At 50.7% G+C, this 21641-nt stretch overlaps 1 protein-coding gene across 2 annotated transcripts in view; it reads left to right on the top strand.

Annotated features, from left to right (window-relative positions):
* Positions 1 to 21641, top strand: part of LOC146829678 (phosphatidylinositol 3,4,5-trisphosphate 5-phosphatase 2-like) — a 737141-nt gene that overhangs the window by 463607 nt on the left and 251893 nt on the right. For both annotated transcript variants that reach the window (XM_085608354.1, XM_085608353.1), the window contains exons 12-13: positions 7370 to 7472; positions 19995 to 20191. In XM_085608354.1, coding sequence (XP_085464480.1) covers positions 7370 to 7472; positions 19995 to 20191 — 300 coding nt within the window. The remainder of the gene's footprint in view (positions 1 to 7369; positions 7473 to 19994; positions 20192 to 21641) is intronic.

Genomic DNA, 21641 nt, shown 5'->3' with positions numbered 1-21641 from the left:
CCAGCATCTATAGCCAAGCACTGAAACGAGAACTCGACAGTATCCACATGCCAGTTAACACTGCCTTGCTTCAATATGTCGATGATCTGCTGAGGTGGCCCACAGCGGGGACCTGGGATGCAGAGTGCATCATGAAAGTCGAGGAAGAGTTATGGAAAAGGAAAGTCAGACAGTCACAGAAAGACGCCGTTGAATTATGGCGTAAAGAATCACATAGACGAACAGAAAAAGCACGTAGACAGGAAGAGAAGAGTAAAGAGAATTCCAATAAAGTTCGAGAGAATCTATTAATTGAGGAAGGTATCCGAGTGAAATCAGAGCAAGTAGACAGACAAAGAAATGCCCTTATGAATGGTATGTATCCCCTTCTGGCCGAAGGATTACCTAAGGCTACTCCAGAGACACCAAAAGACTTGCCAACCCCATTGTTCCCAATAAAGGTACATCCTAAGGGGCATCCTAGAACCGCAGAAGATGTTTTTCTTTCCTCATATTTAGATGACGCAGCTCCCGAGTATGCTAATTCCGCCCCACATAGATCGCATACCAAGAAGCGAACCTGAATGTGAGAAAGCATCACTGACAGTTTTACAATTTCTAGCCGAAAAAGGGCACAAGGTGTCCCCTTCTAAGCTGCAATTCTGTGTCCAGCAAGTTGTTTATCTTGGACACTCGCTGGACAAGGAGGGAAGGCAGCTTACACCCGACCGCATTCAGTTGATAGCTAACATGCCAATACCCAAGACACAAAAGGAGGTGCGGGCTTTCATAGGCCTCACTTCATACTGTAGACAGTGGATCCCGCAATATGCATTTCTAGCAAAACCACTCATTCAGTTGACAACACAGGAGGCAGCCACATCGACTGTTCTCCCTTGGACTCAGGAACACACACAAGCTTTTGAAAACTTAAAGAAAGCTTTATGTCAAGCACCTGTTTTAGCAACGCCATGTTACAGAAAACAGTTTACACTTTTTGTTACAGAGCGCGAAGGTACTGCCTTGTCAGTACTCACACAGGAACAAGCAGGAGCACACAAACCATGTGCGTATTTTTCTAGTACATTAGATCCCGTAACTCAGGCTTTGCCTGCATGCCTAAAATCAGTAGCAGCAACAGCTTTAGCAATCAGACAAAGCGATGCCATAGTGTTAGGACATCCATTGACAGTTCAAGTACCCCACGCAGTAGAGGTTCTTGTAAATAGAACACAAACACAACACTTGACCGTAGCACGACTTACAGGGTATGAACTTACATTGTTTCAGCCACATATAGAAATAAGACGCTGTAACACATTGAATCCTGCCACACTTTTGCCAGTAACCGGAACAGACCCACTAGCCCATGACTGTATTGAAGTTATTACTGTAACGACAAAACCCAGACAAGACTTGACCGATGTTCCATTGTCAGATCCAGACTTGACATTTTATGTCGATGGTTCATGCATGAGAACAAGTACAGGAGAGTTAGTAGCCGCTTATGCAGTCACAACAGATACTGAAGTCATTGAAACTAATCGTATAAATACTTTGTCAGCTCAAGCCGCAGAGCTCATCGCTCTGACACAAGCCTGTATTCAAGCCACGAATAAAAAAGTCAACATATACACTGATTCACGTTATGCATTCGGAGTTGTACATGACTTCGGCGTGCTGTGGCGAGAGAGAGGTTATTTAACTTCCCACGGTGCCCACATTCAGCACGGACCCCTCATTCACGCATTATTAGATGCAATACATCTACCCACTGAAATATCAATTATGAAATGTAAGGCCCATACGAAGGTTACTGATATCATTTCCCAAGGCAATGATCTAGCCGACAGAACAGCTAAACTGACTGCTCAAACTCAGACCCCCGACATGACAAAGACAATAGTCCCGACACCGACACATTGTATGACCGTTAAAGATCCTACTCTTGACGTAATTGACATACAGACACATGCTACACCAGACGAAATAAAGAAATGGACCGAGTTAGGAGGGATCCAAACGGACCAAGGATGGATGATGAAGGAAAGGTCTGTATGGTTCCTTCCTGATTCAATGGTCCAAGTCGTAATTAACACTATACATAGTCCGGCACATCTAGGAGAAAAAGCTATGCTAGACAGCATTCAACACATTTGGTTCAATAAACATTTACGAGCAGCAGCAAAACAAAAGGTCCGTACCTGTATGATCTGTTGCCAGTTCAACCCAGGAAAAAGTGTTCCCGTAGAACAGGGTGGATTTCCTCCTGATCACCCTTTTGAAGTCCTACAGATGGATTATATCCAGATGGAACGATGTCGAGGATTCAAATATGTTCTCGTAGTTGTCTGCGCTCTGTCCCGTTGGACAGAGGCGTACCCGGTTTCAGATTACACTGCCCCGACTACTGCCAAACAGTTGGTTCGAGAATTCTTCCCACGATACGGTTTACCACGTGTTGTCTACTCAGATAACGGCCAGCCGTTCTCATCCGAATTAATGAAACACGTTTCACTTCTGCTAGGATATCAGTGGAAATTCCACTGTGTCCGACACCCCGAGGCAGCAGGTCTCGTAGAAAGACATAATCAGACACTGAAAATCAGACTGTCCAAAATATGCAGAGAGAAAGGGGTCGACTGGATAGTAGCATTACCAGTTGCACTTTTTTACATGAGAATGGTAGCACACTCTAGAACAGGGCTATCCCCGTATGAGGTGATCTTCGGTAGACCACCGAATATGTGGGGGACGCCTATACCACGCAAAATAACTGATATTGACTGTAATATGCTGACAGATTACTTGGCTTCCTTGATGTCTGCACTACAATCTTCTCGTTCACAGGTAGCTGCAGCCTTTCCCGACAACACTGAGGTGAAACCCCATGACGTTGTTCCGGGTAATCTTGTCTTTGTGAGGAATTTCGACCGAAAGACTCAGCTGGAGCCCAGGTGGAAAGCACCCAAGTTGGTCCTGTTGACCACAAGAACAGCCGTGAAGATCGAGGGCCGCAAGGGCTGGATTCATTCAAGCCACATCAAGAAATTTCATGGACTATCTTCGGATATAGACACTGTGCCCTGTACTCCCTCACAGACTGATACAAAACTCCCTTTTGTTGAACAGAACAAATCTGAAAATTACAAACTAAAGCTTAGGCCCACCAAGTCGAGCAATTTGATTGTTTAAGTCCTCTCCAAGGTGAAGCGGTTGAATTGTCTCTGACATGTATCCCTTGGACCTGAGTAGAAAAAATACCCGAAAAATGTTGAAACGACAGGCGTATTGTAAATCACTGCGTAGCCACTGCATAGTGACATTATTAATTTTGTTTTTATTGAGTCTTTTAATAATTATTACAAGTATGTTGTTGCACATATATTACCCTATTTCTAGACATGTTTATAATGTTGCTGCTGAACATTCTTTTAGTGACTTACCTCCGCATGAATTGTCTTATAGACTTGCGCTGCGCAATAACACTTTCATTAGTATGTTACATCATTCCCATCAGACTAGTAATGCCACCAATTGTTGGGTGTGTGGCCGACTCCCTCCCTATCAGAATTATGAAGGAGTCCTGCCTTTCTTTCCACATCCATTTACACATAATGGCTCCTGTGGAGCATGGTTTAGTTTAATTAATTCCATAGACTCAGACACAGCAGTTTACCAAGACCATTGGATATGGGGAAACCTGAACCTAGTTTTATTCAAAGTCTGCTACCCTGACAAGGAGGGTCGCCCCAAAAGAACAGGAATTGATCTAGAAAATGAAGTATATGGATTAGGTAATTTTACACCTAATCTCATGATTCTAAATGTCGTATCCGAAGTTGAGCTAGTCTTACCCACCATGTCAGTATTCCCAGCAAAAGGTGAATTATGTGTAAGAAAGGTTGGTTCCATACATATGGGCCACAGTCAATGCACTACTACAGTAGAATTCAGTGACCAAGGCAAATCTTCATTCAGAGCATATCACCACTCCTACTTTATATGTGGTCAGACTGCATATATGCGTCTACCCCTAGATTGGGATGGTACCTGCTACATTGCATTCCTTTTGCCACCTGTTTTCCTAGCTCCTCCTGATTATTACAGAAATATTCATTTAGTACACAACAGAGAACGGAGAGATCTCCCCATTGTCGATTACACTGAAACGGCATGGGACAAGTATGTAGATTTTAATAAAGGCATCTTTCCCTATATAGGTACTGTTACTAACAGTAAGCTGATACGTAGATTAACTAGAACCCTTGAAGCAGTAGTGAATGAGACTATTTCCGCCTTAGGCAATTTAACGGAAGAGCAGTCTGCTATGCGGATTGTTGTGCTTCAAAATCGTCTTGTCCTTGACGTCATCCTGGCTGATAGGGGCGGAGCTTGTAGGGTCATCGGATCAAGCTGCTGCGTATTCATACCAGAAAATTCGCCATCTGTATATAAAGCCATCACTCGCCTTCATAAGATTGTAAGCCAGATACACCAGAACCCAGGCACTTGGACTTGGTCCAGTTGGTTTTGGAATGCGGTATCAGCCTGGGGATGGAGAGTTTTATCCTTCCTAGGTATTGGCCTTCTCATACTATTCAGTTGCTGTCTATGTCTACAATGTGGACCAGCGATTTGTGGTCTGTGTGCCACATCGTGTATCCCACATCACGATTTTCATTCAAGATCCCGGAAGAAGAAAGAAGAACAAATGATGCTATATGAACAGATCAATGGATTGATGAAGATTGATATCTCTTGAAGGGCAAGTAGGGGACAAGGAGGGAATGTGGAAATATGGATTTTCCTGGTCAGTTATGTCCCCTATCTTGGACCCCAACGGTTCCATGTGTATATCACAAGTACATATATGTTCCCCCAGTTCCAGTTATGAAGACGCAAATACATGTGCGTCCACCGTCAACATGTCCTTTGACAGATCCGCCATGAATAGGCCGGATATCCCATTCCTAAGTATGAAAAGCCATCGGCTTAATATGGTTCACTTATGCCATTTTACAGTCCAGGCAAGTAGGCCCTGATTCTGTCATCAAACTCTTCTTGCCTTCTGCCTCTAAAAGCTCCAGCCCGAGCCTGCATCTGTGACCATGAACTTTGTCTCATTCTCTGCGCGGCTCACGAAGCCTGACATCAGCTTACTCTCTGCCAAAGAACTGTATTTCACCTTCGAATTATCTGCTTCCCCCTCAGCCGACACATTCCTGCCTAGTAGTTTAAGTAAACATTCTTCCAGTTACCAAGCAAAAAGGCCCATCTTCTCTGTCCTCATGCAAGTAATTCATAGCCCTGTTACCATGGAATATTCCTACCCCCTCGCATTTAGTGTAGACACTTAGACGCTTGTACATGCACGCACAGTCAGTATAGAATAGATTCTGTCCGAGAGTCCTTCTTTTATGGATAACATAGTTCTTTAAACATAGGATGTTAGATATGATTTGGGATTAGGTTGACTTGACCCCCCAGACTTCTTGTCTCCACATATAGAGCTAAATGTCAAGTCCCCGTCACCCCCTAGTTACACGTCAATTACACGTCATACTGCTGCGCGCGCATCTATGCCAAGTATTATCTTATAGATCCACCTATGTATTACATCATAACCAATCATGTTCTTTTTTACTCATTATTACACCCATTTTCGGTTACGCAAACCAAACGTCAATGTCCTTATCAATTGTTACGCCTACTGTATTCACTTCATTATAATGTATGTACTATAAAAGTTACTTCTTGTCAATAAAGTATGTACTTCACTTCCTGAACCCCCGTGGTGATGGAACTTGAAGCATCCGATTATAATCGACCACCGGAATAAAGCCCATTCCGAAACTCTAATATCACGGATTCTGCCTCTCATTTTACTGAGCTATTTTATAATGTTTCTGTATCAAATTCAGTCCCGGTAAAGGAGAAATATTTACCACAGTACCCTAAAACTTTAAAAATCAAACCGCGACTTGCTCCATTGTAATCAATAGGGAACACGCAGCTGTGTTCACACACTGCATGCTTCTCCCGTGGGTCTGTTACTTACCTGCTTTCACTACAGTAGTGAAGCCCCAGCGATTCTACAGGCCCTAGGCCTTGTCATTTTGCAAGTCGACTTTCCTAACCCATTTTTTTAGTATTTGGTCTGGTACGCCCCTAGGGCTCCAGCCATATTTGTGCTTAACTTATTGTGAAACGTTGATATTTGAATGTGTTCCTGGCTTCTAATCTCATAAAGAGATTAGTAGAGTGTGTCTAGAAATAAATTCATATATATTTGATATATATACCTGTGTGGTGTCCTTTCATTTGGTAATTCAAGAGATTATAAGGTAAAACAAGCTGCTTTACATTCCTCAGAGACTTAGCCTGAAGGCTGCTCTCCACAGCTACCACTAGGATAGCTTTCTTTAAAAGGTTGTCTTAAACCTATCTACCATAAGAGTCGAATTGTACTGGTGCAAGGTGGCCACTAGAACTAGTGACCAGCATATGCCAGGCCAACTTCTCACAGTGCATAGAGCCTCTGAATTAGTCCTCTTTCAAGGAACCTGTTGGTCGCACCCTTTACTTCATGGCTGCGGCATTACACCTACCAGGTCTGATTGTAAACTTTGCTCTCTGGTACTTGTATTCCAGTTTTACTATTTGTCAATGAACGACTCTGCATACCAGTGCGGCAGCTGCCACACCCTCCCTCACACTGCCGCCCCCCACCCTCCCCTCCCCCCTCCCCCCCCCGCTTGGTATTTGAGGGCTGCGTGCATTGTGAACGTTGTGAGAAAAGTAGACTATATTTAGGCACTGCTATAAGTAAGACGTTCACTACTATCTTAATTGTAGCCGTGCATAACTATAGTTTTCTTTTCTCCTAACTTTCACGGCTTCCATGGACGTGACAACATCGCCGCCTGCGGGCTGCACGGGGCGCAGATGCAGTTACACCTTGCTTAATGGGGCTCGCATTTGCGTGAGTTTAAGCTATTGGCATTGTAAATAACAATGCCTTTAATTTATCTGTTTTTAAAAACCAACACAAATAAAAGGCATTGTCGTTTACAATGCCAATAGCTGAAACCCTCACAAACGCGAGACCTATTGCATTGCAAACGCTCATTCTATATATCTTTCTTTCTCTCTCGCTTCCTTCTTCTCTTCCCTGTCTCCCCCCTCCCTCGTATTCTTTATCTCCTTTGTCTTTGTCTCTCCTGTCTCGCTCTCACCCTCCCTCTCACAGTCACTCTCTCCTCAACTAGCTTTATCTTCCCTTCCTCGTTCCCTCTGTCGCATTGTCTCGCTCTCTCACACTCCCTCGCTCCTCTGTCATCCCCCCCCCCTCACCCCGCCCTCACATTTTTCTTGATTTCCTCTGCAGAAGCGCGAGGCCTTCTGCCAGCTGCTGCAGCTGATGAAGATCAAACACTCCGCTCTGGACGAGCCGGACCTCGTCTCTGTGTACATCGGGACGTGGAACATGGGTAAAGTACCAGGGTCCCCTCCCTCACCCCCAACACCTCCCCAATAATACACCTGTCCTGGCAAAATGCACCATCTCATCAAGGGGCACGCCATGCTGCTGTACACTAGGCGCTACCTTACTCCACCCACTGCTGCTCTACAACGCACTGCGCTGCACATCCTCACATCATGCACTGTTCACAGTCCCATATCACTGCACTGCATCATACCGCACTGCAAAGCCTCACACGCTGCAACGTGCTCTCCACGGTTCTACATCACAGTGCACTGCACAATCTCATACACTGCACCAGCACCACCTCTACTGCACTACATCACTCACCGTGCATATCACACTACACCATGCTCTCCACTGTTCTACATCACAGAGCCCTGTACAATCACACACTCCACCAGCACTACCCCAACTGCACTACATCACTCAGTGCATATCACACTACACCGTGCTCTCTCTCTCCGGTTCTACATCACAGTGCACTACACAATCTCATACACTGTACCAGCACCACCCCTACTGCACTACATCACACACAGTGCATATCACACTACACCGTGCTCTCCACTGTTCTACATCACAGTGCACTGCACAATCTCATACACTGCACCAGCACCACCCCAACTGCACTTTATCACTCACAGTGCATATCACACTATACCGTGCTCTCCACTGTTCTACATCACAGTGCACTGCACAGTATCATACACTGCACCAGCAGCACCCCAACTGCACTTCATCACTCACAGTGCATATCACACTACACCGTGCTCTCTCTCCACGGTTCTACATCACAGTGCACTACACAATCTCATACACTGCACCAGCACCACCCCAACTGCACTTTAACCCTCACAGTGCATTTCACACTACACCGTGCTCTCGCTCCATGGTTCTACATCACAGTGCACTGCACAATCTCATACACTGCACCAGCACCACCCCAACTGCACTACATCCCACACAGTGCATTTCACACTACACCGTGCTCTCTCTCCACTGTTTTACATCACAGTGCACTGCACAATCTCATACACTGCACCAGCACCACCCCTACTGCACTTCATCACTCAGTGCATATCACACTACACCGTGCTCTCCACGGTTCTACATCACAGAGCACTGTACAATCACACACTGCACCAGTACTACCCCTGCTGCACTACATCACTCAGTGCATATCACACTACACCGTGCTCTCCACGGTTCTACATCACAGTGCACTGCACAATCTCATACACTGCACCAGCACCACCCCAACTGCACTTCATCACTCACAGTGCATATCACACTACACCGTGATCTCTCTCCACTGTTCTACATCACAGTGCACTGCACAATCTAATACACTGCACCAGCACCACCCCTACTGTACTACATCACATACAGTGCATATCACACTACACGTGCTCTCTCTCCACTGTTCTACATCACAGTGCACTACACAATCTCATACACAGCACCAGCACCACACCTACTGCACTGCATCACACACAGTGCATATCACACTACACCGTGCTCTCTCTCCACTGTTCTACATCACAGTGCACTGCACAATATCATACACTGCACCAGCAGCACCCTAACTGCACTTCATCACTCACAGTGCATATCACACTACACCGTGCTCTCCACGGTTCTACATCAAAGTGCACTGCACAATCACACACTGCACCAGCACCACCCCTACTGCACTACATCACTCACAGTGCATATCACACTACACCGTGCTCTCCACGGTTCTACATCACAGTGCACTACACAATCGTTCAGAGTTCGGGGAGCCGCGACAGCGTCAGCAGGGCTCAGATGGTTCAGAGTTCGGGGAGCCGCGACAGCGTCAGCAGGGCTCAGGTGGTTCAGAGTTCGGGTAGCGTTCTTCGGTTCAGGGATCGATCGAGCCGCGACCAGGTCAGCAGGGCTCTCGTAGGTCCAGGTCTTCTCTGCCTCCCGTCCCTTCAGCACCCCTTGTTATACTTCCCCTCCTCTTTGAAGTCCGGAGTCCTCGCAGAGAGGGGTCTTGGTGCCTGGGGGCGGTGTGTCGGGATTTCCTGTCGCTCGGCCCTTTGATCTGTTCAGGTGGGTCTGGGAGGGACTCCAGACGCCCAGCAGGCGAGGCGCCCGCTCACCGGGGGCCTGGTGGCCGATTGAAACCCTCCTTGGGGAGGAGACCAGAGGTGTGACAGGGCCTCCCCGCCCTTGCTCGGCCTAACTCTGGGAGAGGTGGGTCAACGGGTGGTCAGGAACGTATTCCGAAACCCCCCGGAGAACGCCTTTCCAACATTTGGTGGCAGACGACGGGATACGAGCCGACACCTAGAGATCGTGCAGTAAACGGCTGACGCACTACCGAAAAGAGATGGAAGGAGAAACCTCCCTAGGTGCCGCAGGTACCAACACAAGCCCGACATTTCGAGAGGACCAGTTGGAATATTATACACATCGAGAATTAAAACAATTCTGCAAAGACCTTGGAATCGCTACCACCGGATTAAGCACGAAAGAGAATTTCCAGGGAGCATTGAAGACCTGGGTCGAGGCAGGAGCTTCCCTGGCCCAAACAGAAGGAGAGTCGCCAAACGAACCACGAAGCATCCCAGGGAGGAGCAGCGCCCCAGAGAGGGGCCTATCCCCGGAGGAGCTAGCGGACCGAGAAAGGGGCCGCAACCACGAACTAGAACTAGCAAAACTGAAAATCGAGGGAGAGCTAAAACTGGCCGAGAAAAAGTTGGCGGTAGAACAATTACGCCTACAAGGAGAACTCGAGGAAAAGAAACGCCAGAGAGAACACGAAGAAAGAAAACTCCAACTAGAACACGAACGCAGCCTGAAAGAGATCGAGCTCAAGGCTAAAAGTGAGGAGTCCAGACCCTCGGGAAATCAACCACCCTCCTCCACCGTGGAACCAAAGGTCCACATCCCCAAGGATGTGGTGAAGGAATATTACAAGAACGACGACATCCAGCAATGGTTCAAGGCCTACGAGGTTGCCATGACCTCCCACCGAGTTCCGCAGAAAGACTGGGGGGCTGGTTTGTGGGGCTGGTTCCTGAGCGAGGGGAGAGATACCCTGCTGGACCTGCCCTCCACGGTGCTGAACTCCTACAGTCACATGAAAGATGCCCTAGTAGCCAGATATGGGCTCACCCCCGAAATGTACCGGCAACGGTTTCGAGACTGCAAGAAGATACCCGGTACCACATGGGTAGAGTACGTGAACTTTTACAGCCGGGCATTGGACGGGTGGATCAAGGGCAGCAAGGTCTCCACCTTTGAGGAGCTGTTCGACCTAATCGCGTGGGAACACTTGTCCGCCAATTGCTTTGTGGAGTTACGCCAGCACCTCCTGGACAGCAAGCTCACTGACCCTCGAAAACTGTCCGTCGAAGCTGACCGATGGGTGAACACCCGGGCCTCCCGGGGTCCCGTGGGAGACTACGGTCGCCACAGTCAGGGACCCCCCCGCCAGAGGGGCGGAGGGAACCAAGGCCGACCGAGGGAATTCCCGGGGGGCTCCCAGCACAGTCCCCCCAGAGGCCAACCTCCGCACTTTCCTGCCCCACCTCCAGCCAGCACATGGCCACCGGGGAGGTCGGGACCCCGAGTCAAGATCACCTGTTTCCGCTGCCAACAGACCGGACACTATGCCAGTGACCCCCAGTGTCCCATGTACCAACGACCCGCAACGACAACCCCTCCGGCTCGACAAATGGCCTCCGTAGCCCTAGGAGAAGAGATGGAAGACTCCGAAGAGTGGGAACCAGCCGCCATGGCCCTGGTCTCCCTAGGGGACCGAGAGATGGTCCCCGGAACACCCCTACCCGCCAACACGAAGAAGTACCGACAGCAGGTGACGGTCAACGGTCACCGCGTCGAGGGCCTCCGCGACACCGGGGCGAGTCTCACAGCGGTCCACTGCCACCTGGTCTCCGAAGACCAGATCCTGCCCGACGCCTTCTGTCCAGTCATATCTTCGGACAATTCCGAGAGCCTATGCCGGATGGCCCTGGTACCCTTCGAATGGGGGGGAGTCACCGGTAAATTGAGGGTGGCAGTCCGAACCTCCCAACCCATAGACTGCCTCCTGGGCAACGACCTCGAGAGTTCCCCGTGGGGACAAGTGGAACGAAGAGCCCATCTAGAGATGATGGGCCTGCCCGAATGGGTATGCGCCACCACGCGCTCTATGACTACCCGATTGCCTTCCTCCGAGGGAGTTGAGGCCATACCGCTGAACACAGTCGCCGTCCCCGAGGTCCGGGACGCGCTACCCAAGCCCGACGACCCTCTTCCGGAAGCAGAAACCGTTCCCGATGACGGGTCATTGCATCCAGATCCCGAGCCACTGACCGAGCTCGGGGACCTGCCCGAGATGGCCCAGTGGCACTGCTTGGGAGGTCCCTCCCGAGAAGAATTCTGCCAGGAACAAGCCACCTGCCCTTCCCTCATTGGACCCCGACAGCAGGCCGTAGCCCAGGCAGCAGGCGACCAGTCCGGAACCCACTGGATATATTGGGAAAACGGCCTCCTGTACAGCGAACAGAAGTCGGCCGAGCTGGGATCGGCCCGAGTACTGGTGGTACCCCTGCGCTTCCGAAGTCTCCTCCTGGGCCTAGCCCATGATGTACCCCTGGCAGGACACTTAGGCCAAGACAAGACCTACCAGCGACTAGTTACCCACTTCTATTGGCCCAAGATGCGAGCAAATGTGGAGGCCCACTGCAAGTCATGCCTCACGTGCCAGGCCAGCGGAAAGAGTGGGGGGAAGCGCAAGGCTCCGCTACAACCATTCCCCGTTGTTAGTACCCCTTTTGAGCGGGTGGGAATCGACATCGTGGGACCCCTGGACCCCAAGACCGCCCAGGGCCACCGATTCATCCTCGTCCTGGTGGACCATGCCACCCGCTACCCCGAGGCCATTCCCTCCGCACCGTGACGGCCCCCGTGGTAGGCCGGGCCTTGATGGGGATCTTCTCCCGCGTGGGGTTCCCTCGCGAAGTCGTGAGTGATCGTGGCACGAACTTTATCTCCAAATACATGAGGTCCCTATGGCAGCAGTGCGGGGTATCATACAAGTTCACCACCCCATACCACCCCCAAGGGAATGGCCTGGTCGAGCGATTTAACAGGACCCTGAAAGGGATGATCATGGGCCTCTAAGAACCCCTACGCCGGAGATGGGACGTCCTCCTCCCTTGCCTCCTGTTCGCCTACCGAGAGGTTCCCCAAAAATCTCTGGGGTTCAGCCCGTTCGAATTACTGTACGGACACCCCATCCGGGGACCCCTGAGCCTGGTCAAGGAGGGCTGGGAAACGACTCCCCGGGGGACCCCTCCTGATGTGTTCCGCTATATCCTGGCGCTCTGCAACCAGACCCAGAAATTCCGAGAACTCGCCGTGGCAAACCTCGAGGCTAGCCAGGAAGAGATGAAGCGCTGGTATGACCAGAATGCCACGCTGGTCGAGTTTCAGCCGGGCCAACAGGTCTGGGTCATGGCCCCGGTGAAACCCTGAGCCCTCCAAGACAAATGGACTGGCCCCTTCAAGGTGGTCGAGCGGAAGAGTCAAGTCACATATCTAGTTGATGTGCAGTCCCCGCGGAACCCCCTCCGGGTCCTCCACGTGAACCGCCTCAAACCCCACTTTGTGAGGACGGAGATGAGTTTGCTCCTGGCCACCGACGATGGGACTGAAGAAGACACAGAGCCCCTTCCAGACCCCCTGTGTGCTAAAGAGACAGATGGCTCCGTGGAGGGGGTGAGACTGTCAACCACCCTCACCCCCCAACAGTCCGACGACTGTCGCCGGCTACTAAGACAATTCACAGTCCTCCTCTCCCTAACCCCTAGGGTCACCGACTGGTGTGTCCACGACGTAGACACCGGCGACAGCCCGCCAGTGAGACACCGAGCCTACCGGGTCCCTGATCGGGTCCGAACCTGCCTCCAGACCGAAGTAACCAAGATGTTGGCCCTCGGGGTGATTGAACCCTGCGACAGCCCCTGGGCCAGCCCGGTAGTCCTGGTCCCGAAAGCGGCTGCCCCTGGTGTCGCCCCCGAGCTGAGATTCTGTGTGGACTACCGGGGACTCAATGCGGTCACCCGAGTGGACGCTCACCCTCTCCCCCGCGCAGACGAGCTCATCGACCGCCTCGGGGCCGCTCGCTACCTCAGCACCTTCGACCTAACCTGCGGATACTGGCAGATTGCGCTCACTGAGGGAGCCAAGGAGCGCTCCGCCTTCTCCACCCCGGATGGGCACTACCGCTTTAGGGTGATGCCGTTTGGAATGAAAAATGCCCCGGCCACCTTCCAGCGACTGGTGAACAGGGTCCTGTCCGGACTAGAGGGGTTCAGCGCAGCGTACCTAGACGATATAGCAGTATTCAGCTCCCAATGGACAGAGCACCTCCAGCACCTCCGGCAAGTACTGCTGGCCCTGCGCCAGGCCGGCCTAACCATCAAAGCCAGCAAATGTCAAATTGGACAAGGCTCAGTGATCTATCTGGGGCACCAGGTGGGAAGCGGGCAGGTCGCCCCCCTCCAGCCGAAGATTGACGCCATCTTGTCCTGGGAACCCCCAACGACCCAAACGGAAGTCCGGGCCTTCCTGGGCCTCACCGGTTACTACCGGAGGTTTATTAAGAACTATGGCAGCATCGCAGGCCCCCTCACAGAGTTAACCTCCAAAAAGCACCCGAAGAAAATACAATGGACTCCCCCATGCCAAAAAGCGTTCGACGCCTTGAAAGCCGCTATATGTACTGCTCCGGTACTCAAAGCCGCCAACTACTCTCAGGAGTTTGTGGTCCAGACGGACGCCTCGGAACACGGCATCGGGGCAGTCCTCTCACAGTTCAACGACAAGGGCATAGATCAGCCCATAGCCTTCATCAGCCGAAGGTTGCTACCTTGAGAACAGCGGTGGAGCACTATTGAAAGAGAGACCTTCGCAGTAGTCTGGGCCCTCAAAAAGCTACGGCCCTACGTGTTCAGAACCCACTTCCGAGTTCAAACGGATCATCGACCCTTGCGGTGGTTGATGCAAATGAGTGGAGAAAACCCCAAGCTGCTACGATGGTCAATCTCCCTCCAGGGGATGGACTTCACTGTGGAGCATCGCCCCGGGACTGACCACACCAACGCGGACGGCCTGTCCCGATTCTTCCGCTTCAGCGAGGAGAACCCCCAAGTGGATGGGTAGTTCTCCCCGCCTTTCAGCTGGGGGGGGGCACGTGTGAGACCGGCCTCGTGGCGTGGACCATCCCGACCAGCAAGCCACCCTGCAACCGCTCCTGATCCCCGATGTCACAGACTTCCGGCCACCATGGCCCAACAACCCGATGGCCAGCCGGGGCCCCAGTAACACCCAACCACGCATGCCCGGCCGAGAGAGAGAGAAGCTCCAGAGCCAGACCAGGAGACGCCGTCCCTGTCACACCTCTGGTCTCCTCCCCAAGGAGGGTTTCGATCGGCCACCAGGCCCCCGGTGAGCGGGCGCCTCGCCTGCTGGGCGTCTGGAGTCCCTCCCAGACCCACCTGAACAGATCAAAGGGCCGAGCGACAGGAAATTCCGACACACTGCCCCCAGGCACCAAGACCCCTCTCTGCGAGGACTCCGGACTTCAAAGAGGAGGGGAAGTATAACAAGGGGTGCTGAAGGGACGGGAGGCAGAGAAGACCTGGACCTACGAGAGCCCTGCTGACCTGGTAGCGGCTCGATCGATCCCTGAACCGAAGAACGCTACCCGAACTCTGAACCACCTGAGCCCTGCTGATGCTGTCGCGGCTCCCCGAACTCTGAACCATCTGAGCCCTGCTGACGCTGTCGCGGCTCCCCGAACTCTGAACCATCTGAGCCCTGCTGACGCTGTCGCGACTCCCCGAACTCTGAACCATCTGAGCCCTGCTGACGCTGTTGCGGCTCCCCGACTCCGAAACCACCTGTGCCTGCTGAGTGACTCGCGGCACTCCCCTCCAGGAGAATCGGCAGAGATTGCAGAGAGAAACGACATCCCCCAGCTCGAGGATTGAGAGCTGTGCGAAGGATACTCCGTAGAGACACTGAACTCAAAGACTGTCCCGCTACCCCCATACCCCCATCACGAGATCACCGCCGCTTGTGGCACTGATTCAATACCTGCATTTCGGATCATAAAGATCCCTTGAAACTATCGATAAAGTATACTGTCTTACAAAGAACTACCGTGTGGTGTCCCTCTGTCAGATAGTGCAAGCTCAGCGTGTGCGAACCTAGGTACGAGACCCTTCCAGGAAGGGCCTCCCCGCCCTTGCTCGGCCTAACTCTGGGAGAGGTGGGTCAACGGGTGGTCAGGAACGTATTCCGAAACCCCCCGGAGAACGCCTTTCCAACACACTGCACCAGCACCACCCCTACTGCACTTCATCACTCACAGTGCATATCACACTACACCATGCTCTCCACTGTTCTACATCACAGAGCACTGTACAATCACACACTTCACCAGCACCACCCCAACTGCACTTCATCACTCACAGTGCATATCACACTACACTGTGATCTCTCTCCACTGTTCTACATCACAGTGCACTGCACAATCTAATACACTGCACCAGCACCACCCCATCTGTACTACATCACACACAGTGCATATCACACTACACCGTGCTCTCTCTCCACTGTTCTACATCACAGTGCACTGCACAATCTCATACACTGCACCAGCAACACCCCAACTGCACTTCATCACTCACAGTGCATATCACACTACACCGTGCTCTCTCTCCACTGTTCTACATCACAGAACACTGTACAATCACACACTGCTCCAGCACTACCTCTACTGCACTATATCACTCACAGTGCATATCACACTACACCGTGCTCTCTCTCCACTGTTCTACATCACAGTGCACTGCACAATCTCATACACTGCACCAGCACCACCCCAACTGCACTTCATCACTCACAGTGCATATCACACTACACTGTGCTCTCTCTCCACTGTTTTACATCACAGTGCACCGCACAATTTCATACACTGAACCAGCACCACCCCTACTGCACTTCATCACTCACCGTGCATATCACACTACACCATGCTCTCCACTGTTCTACATCACAGAGCACTGTACAATCACACACTGCACCAGCACTACCCTTACTGCACTACATCACTCAGTGCATATCACACTACACCGTGCTCTCCACGGTTCTACATCACAGTGCACTGCACAATCTCATACACTGCACCAGCACCACCCCAACTGCACTTCGTCACTCACAGTGCATATCACACTACACCGTGCTCTCTCTCCACTGTTCTACATCACAGTGCACTGCACAATCTCATACACTACACCAGCACCACCCCAACTGCACTTCATCACTCACAGAGCGCATCACACTACACCATGCTCTCCACTGTTCTACATCACAGAGCACTGTACAATCACACACTGCACCAGCACTACCCCTACTGCACTTCATCACTCACAGTGCATATCACACTACACCGTGCTCTCCACGGTTCACATCACAGTGCACTGCACAATCTCATACACTGCACCAGCACCACCCCAACTGCACTTCATCCCTCACAGTGCATATCACACTACACCGTGCTCTCTCTCCACTGTTCTACATCACAGTGCACTGCACAATCTCATACACTGCACCAGCACCACCCCTACTGCACTACATCACACACAGTGCATTTCACACGACACCGTGCTCTGTCTCCACTGTTCTACATCACAGTGCACTGCACAATCTCATACACGGCACCAGCACCACCCCAACTGCACTTCATCACTCACAGTGCATATCACACTACACCGTGCTCTCTCTCCACTGTTCTACATCACAGTGCACTGCACATTCTCATACACTGCACCAGCACCACCCCAACTGCACTTCATCACTCACAGTGCATATCACACTACACCGTGCTCTCCACTGTTCTACATCACAGTGCACTGCACAATCTCATACACTGCACCAGCATCACCCCAACTGCACTTCATCACTCACAGTGCATATCACACTACACCGTGCTCTCCACGGTTCTACATCACAGTGCACTGCACAATCACACACTTTACCAGCACCGCCCTTACTGCACTACATCACACACAGTGTACAACCTCACACGATGCACCATGCACTGTCCCACTACACTACGTCATAGTTCTGGAAGTTACTCCACATTTGAATCATATATGAGCATTATCACTAGGTTCCACATTTGAATTCATATATATCTATTACTATGAAGCGAATGCACTAGAACAAAAGTGTTATGATGGGTTTTAATGTCTTCTGACTTCGACTAAACTAGGCCTCACTTGGGCCGCGCCTCCATTTTGTAAAATGGCTGCCGTGTCATGATGTTCATTGCACGTTTGTATTGACACCACACGCAGCAAGCTGTGCGCTGTTTTTTTGTATGACATATTGTTTTAAAAGATCTCACTTGAGGAAGCCTTTTGTTACTTTCCGAGGTTCTTGGTGCAGTCACACTATGTTTCACTCTTTCATGATTGTTTTCTGTTGTTTATCTTACTACTTTGTTCTAACACCTCCATAGGACATTAGTTCATAAGGGAAGAATCATTATTCATGTGATGGGTTAGGGCTACTGCACTACTTCACACTCTGCACTGTGTAGTCTACTCCACTACCCCTGCTGTACTAAAACACCCTGCAATGCACTACCTCTCACACTGCACAATGCACTCCGCTCCACACCTGTACAACTTCACACTCTGCACTGTGTACTCCTCTCCTCTCTACTACCTCTACTGTACTAAATCACCCTGCAGTGTACTACCTCACACACTGCACCATGGGCTCCACTCCACTACTGTACGGCTTCACATTGTACTGCACAGTAGACTCCACCACCTCTACTGTACTAAATCACACTGCAGTGCGCAGCTTCACACACTGCACTATGCACTCCACCACTGTACTACTTCATATTGCACTGCACAACTTCACACTCTGCACTGTGTACTCCACTACCTCTACTGTACTAAATCACACTGCTGTGTACTACCTCACACACTGCACCATGCACTCCACTCCACTACTGTACGGCTTCACATTGCACAACTTCACACTCTACACTGTGTACTCCTCTCTACTACCTCTACTGTACTAAATCACACTGCAGTGTACTACCTCACACACTGCACCAGGGGCTCCACTCCCCTACTGTACTACTTCACATTGCATTTCACAATTCACACTGTGCACTGTGTCCTCCTCTCTACTACCCCTACTGTACTAAATCACACTGCAGTGTACTATCTCGCACACTGCACCATGAGCCCCACTCCACTACTGTACAACTTGACATTGCACTGCACAATTCACACACTGCACTGTGTAGTCCATTCTACCTGTACTGTACTAAAACACACTGCTATGTGCAGCTTCACACACTGCACTCCACTCCACTACTGTACTACTTCACATATCACTGCACAGTAGACTCCACTATCTCTACTGTAATAAATCACCCAGCAGTGCGCAGCTTCACACACTGCACTATGCACTCCACTACTGTACAACTTCACATTGCATTGCACAACTTCACACTCTGCACTGTGTACTCCACTACCTCTACTGTACTAAATCACACTGCAGTGTACTACCTCACACACTGCACCATGCACTCCACTCCACTACTGTACGGCTTCACATTGTACTGCACAGTAGACTCCACCACCTCTACTGTACTAAATCACAATGCAGTGCGCAGCTTCACACACTGCACCATGCACTCCACTACTGTACTACTTCACATTGCACTGCACAACTTCCCACTCTGCACTTTGTAATCCACTACCTCTACTGTACTAAATCACACTGCAGTGTACTACCTCACACACCGCACCATGGGCTCCACTCCACTACTGTACTACTTCACATTGCGCAACTTCACACTCTGCACTGTGTACTCCTCTCCTCTCTACTACCTCTACTGTACTAAATCACCCTGCAGCGCACAACCTCACACTACATAGTTTCATAGCAACCATTGCCATACACCACAGAACCCCCTACCTCACTACTTCATGCTGCACAGCCTTACACTATGCAACATACACTGCTCTGATCGGATTATCTCCCACTTCTCTTTCACCTCACTCTATACAGCATGTGATACCATACACTACCCATAATGCATTACTACACAATGCACTGCATAATCTACTACTCGGTCCCACACTTCACTGGCTTATCCTGCACTGTGCACTGTAAATACCTCAGTGCAGTACACTGCATGGTACCACACTACGTTCTAACTCACTATACTGCCTTTTGCACTACCCTACACCGCATTACACTATGGCACACCATGTACTGTGCAGTGCACTAGTGTTGCACTGCTTTATGCTGCATTATCTGCCATTATGCATCCTACACTAGCTGGCTCTACACTTCGGCCCTGGGTGGATCCTCTTTTATAAGACACTTCTCTCCTGGTACCACATCACTAGATGCCGTCTGACCCGTCGCCCTTCTCTCTCCCCAGGAGGCTCCCCTCCTCCTCGGTCAGTGGCTACATGGCTGACCTCAAGAGGGCTTGGGTGGGGCAAGGACGAGAGCACCGCATCTCTCCCGCATGACGTGTACGTGATCGGAACCCAAGAAAACTCACTGGGGGACCGCGAGTGGGTGGACTTCCTCCGGTCCGCCCTGAAAACCGTGATGGGGATCGACTACAAGGCGGTAAGTGTAAACTAAGGGCCTGATTGCGAGTTTGGCGGATGGGATACTCTGTTACAAACGTGATGGGAATTGACTACTAGGTGGTATGTGTAGACTAAGGGCCTGGCTGCGAGGTTGGCGGATGGGATACTGCGTCCAAAACATGATGGATATTCCGTCTGCTGTATTCAGGGCACAAGTCCTAAAAAAAGAAGTGGGGGGACGCTCCAAGTTAGGTGGTGTCACCGGAAGTGACCTCACAGCCGGAAGTGACGTCACGAGATGGAGTCCCCACTAATTAACAAAGGTTAGAAGGCGATGGGGGCAGGTTCAAAGGGAAAAGGAGAATGTTTACGTTGGAATTAGTCACCGTATTGACACTCAAAGGAGCGGGGAAATTAAAGATGCGCTTGTTCGGTGCGTATTTATTGCCCACAGTAAATTTGCCGGTCTCCGTCTGAAATGCATAAACACATACTGACCTTTTCTAATATACGGCCACGAGCGCCCGTCTGTCATACTGAACGGCTCCATCAACGTGAAACAACTTAAAGAGCTCTGTTCGCCCTCTCTCGACAATAGAAGGTTAGGTTTGGTGAGTGCTGAGCGCGCGCGCAGGCTCGGGTACCGGCTCCATCTTTTGGGCAGGGTGGACGGCGTCCACCCGGTAAAAACCCTGTAAAATAAGTGGGGGGACGCCGTCCACCCGCGTGGTACCCCGACTCGAGCCCTGGCTGTATTACAAGTTCCATAGGATATAATGGAATTGTAATTTGGCGGACGGGATATCCGTCACGTTTGTGACGGAGTAACCCTGTCCACCAAACTCGTAATCAGGCCCGAAGTCTTACCGTCATTCATATTTGTTGCCATTCCGTGACTAAACAGTGGTAGGATTTTAAGGTTTCAAAACTGACAACTAACATGATCACGACATCACAGGAAAACATGTTGGGCGACACCAGTGATGTCAAAAGGTCTTGCGCAGCCCTGGTCACCATATTAAAACGGGCCCCTTCATAGGAGGAGAACCGGTTTCAAAGTTTACAAATATGTCTTTTATAGAAAAAGAAAACATGGCAGACCAGCATCTGGCGCCATCTAGTGGAATTACTCTTGTTAGCTGCTCATCATGCCTAAATACGCCCGTTTCTTAAAATGTATGTGTGTTGCAGCAGGAGTGCAGGACCCTTCAAATAGCAAGTGACAAGCATGAGACCTGTGGATGACTGAGACCTTTGCCCCCTATTCTGACGGGACCAGATCAGAGGCAGTGACTGTTGCTTTTGAGCCCGATGTCACTAATTGGAATAAGGGATCAGTTAGAGTTTGGGGGGCAGAGTGCTCTGCCACAAACCTGGTGGCATACCCTGGCCAGTCTAGAGGTCGACAGCCATGTTTCTGTCGGTGGTGCCCGCACTGGCTCCGCCAGCAGAACCTTTACACCGATGGCACCAAGGGAGCTGGGGAC

Source organism: Triturus cristatus, chromosome 5_2, assembly GCF_964204655.1.
Source record: "Triturus cristatus chromosome 5_2, aTriCri1.1, whole genome shotgun sequence".
Taxonomy (NCBI): Eukaryota; Metazoa; Chordata; class Amphibia; order Caudata; family Salamandridae; genus Triturus; species Triturus cristatus.
This window is presented reverse-complemented; position numbering and strand designations above follow the sequence as displayed.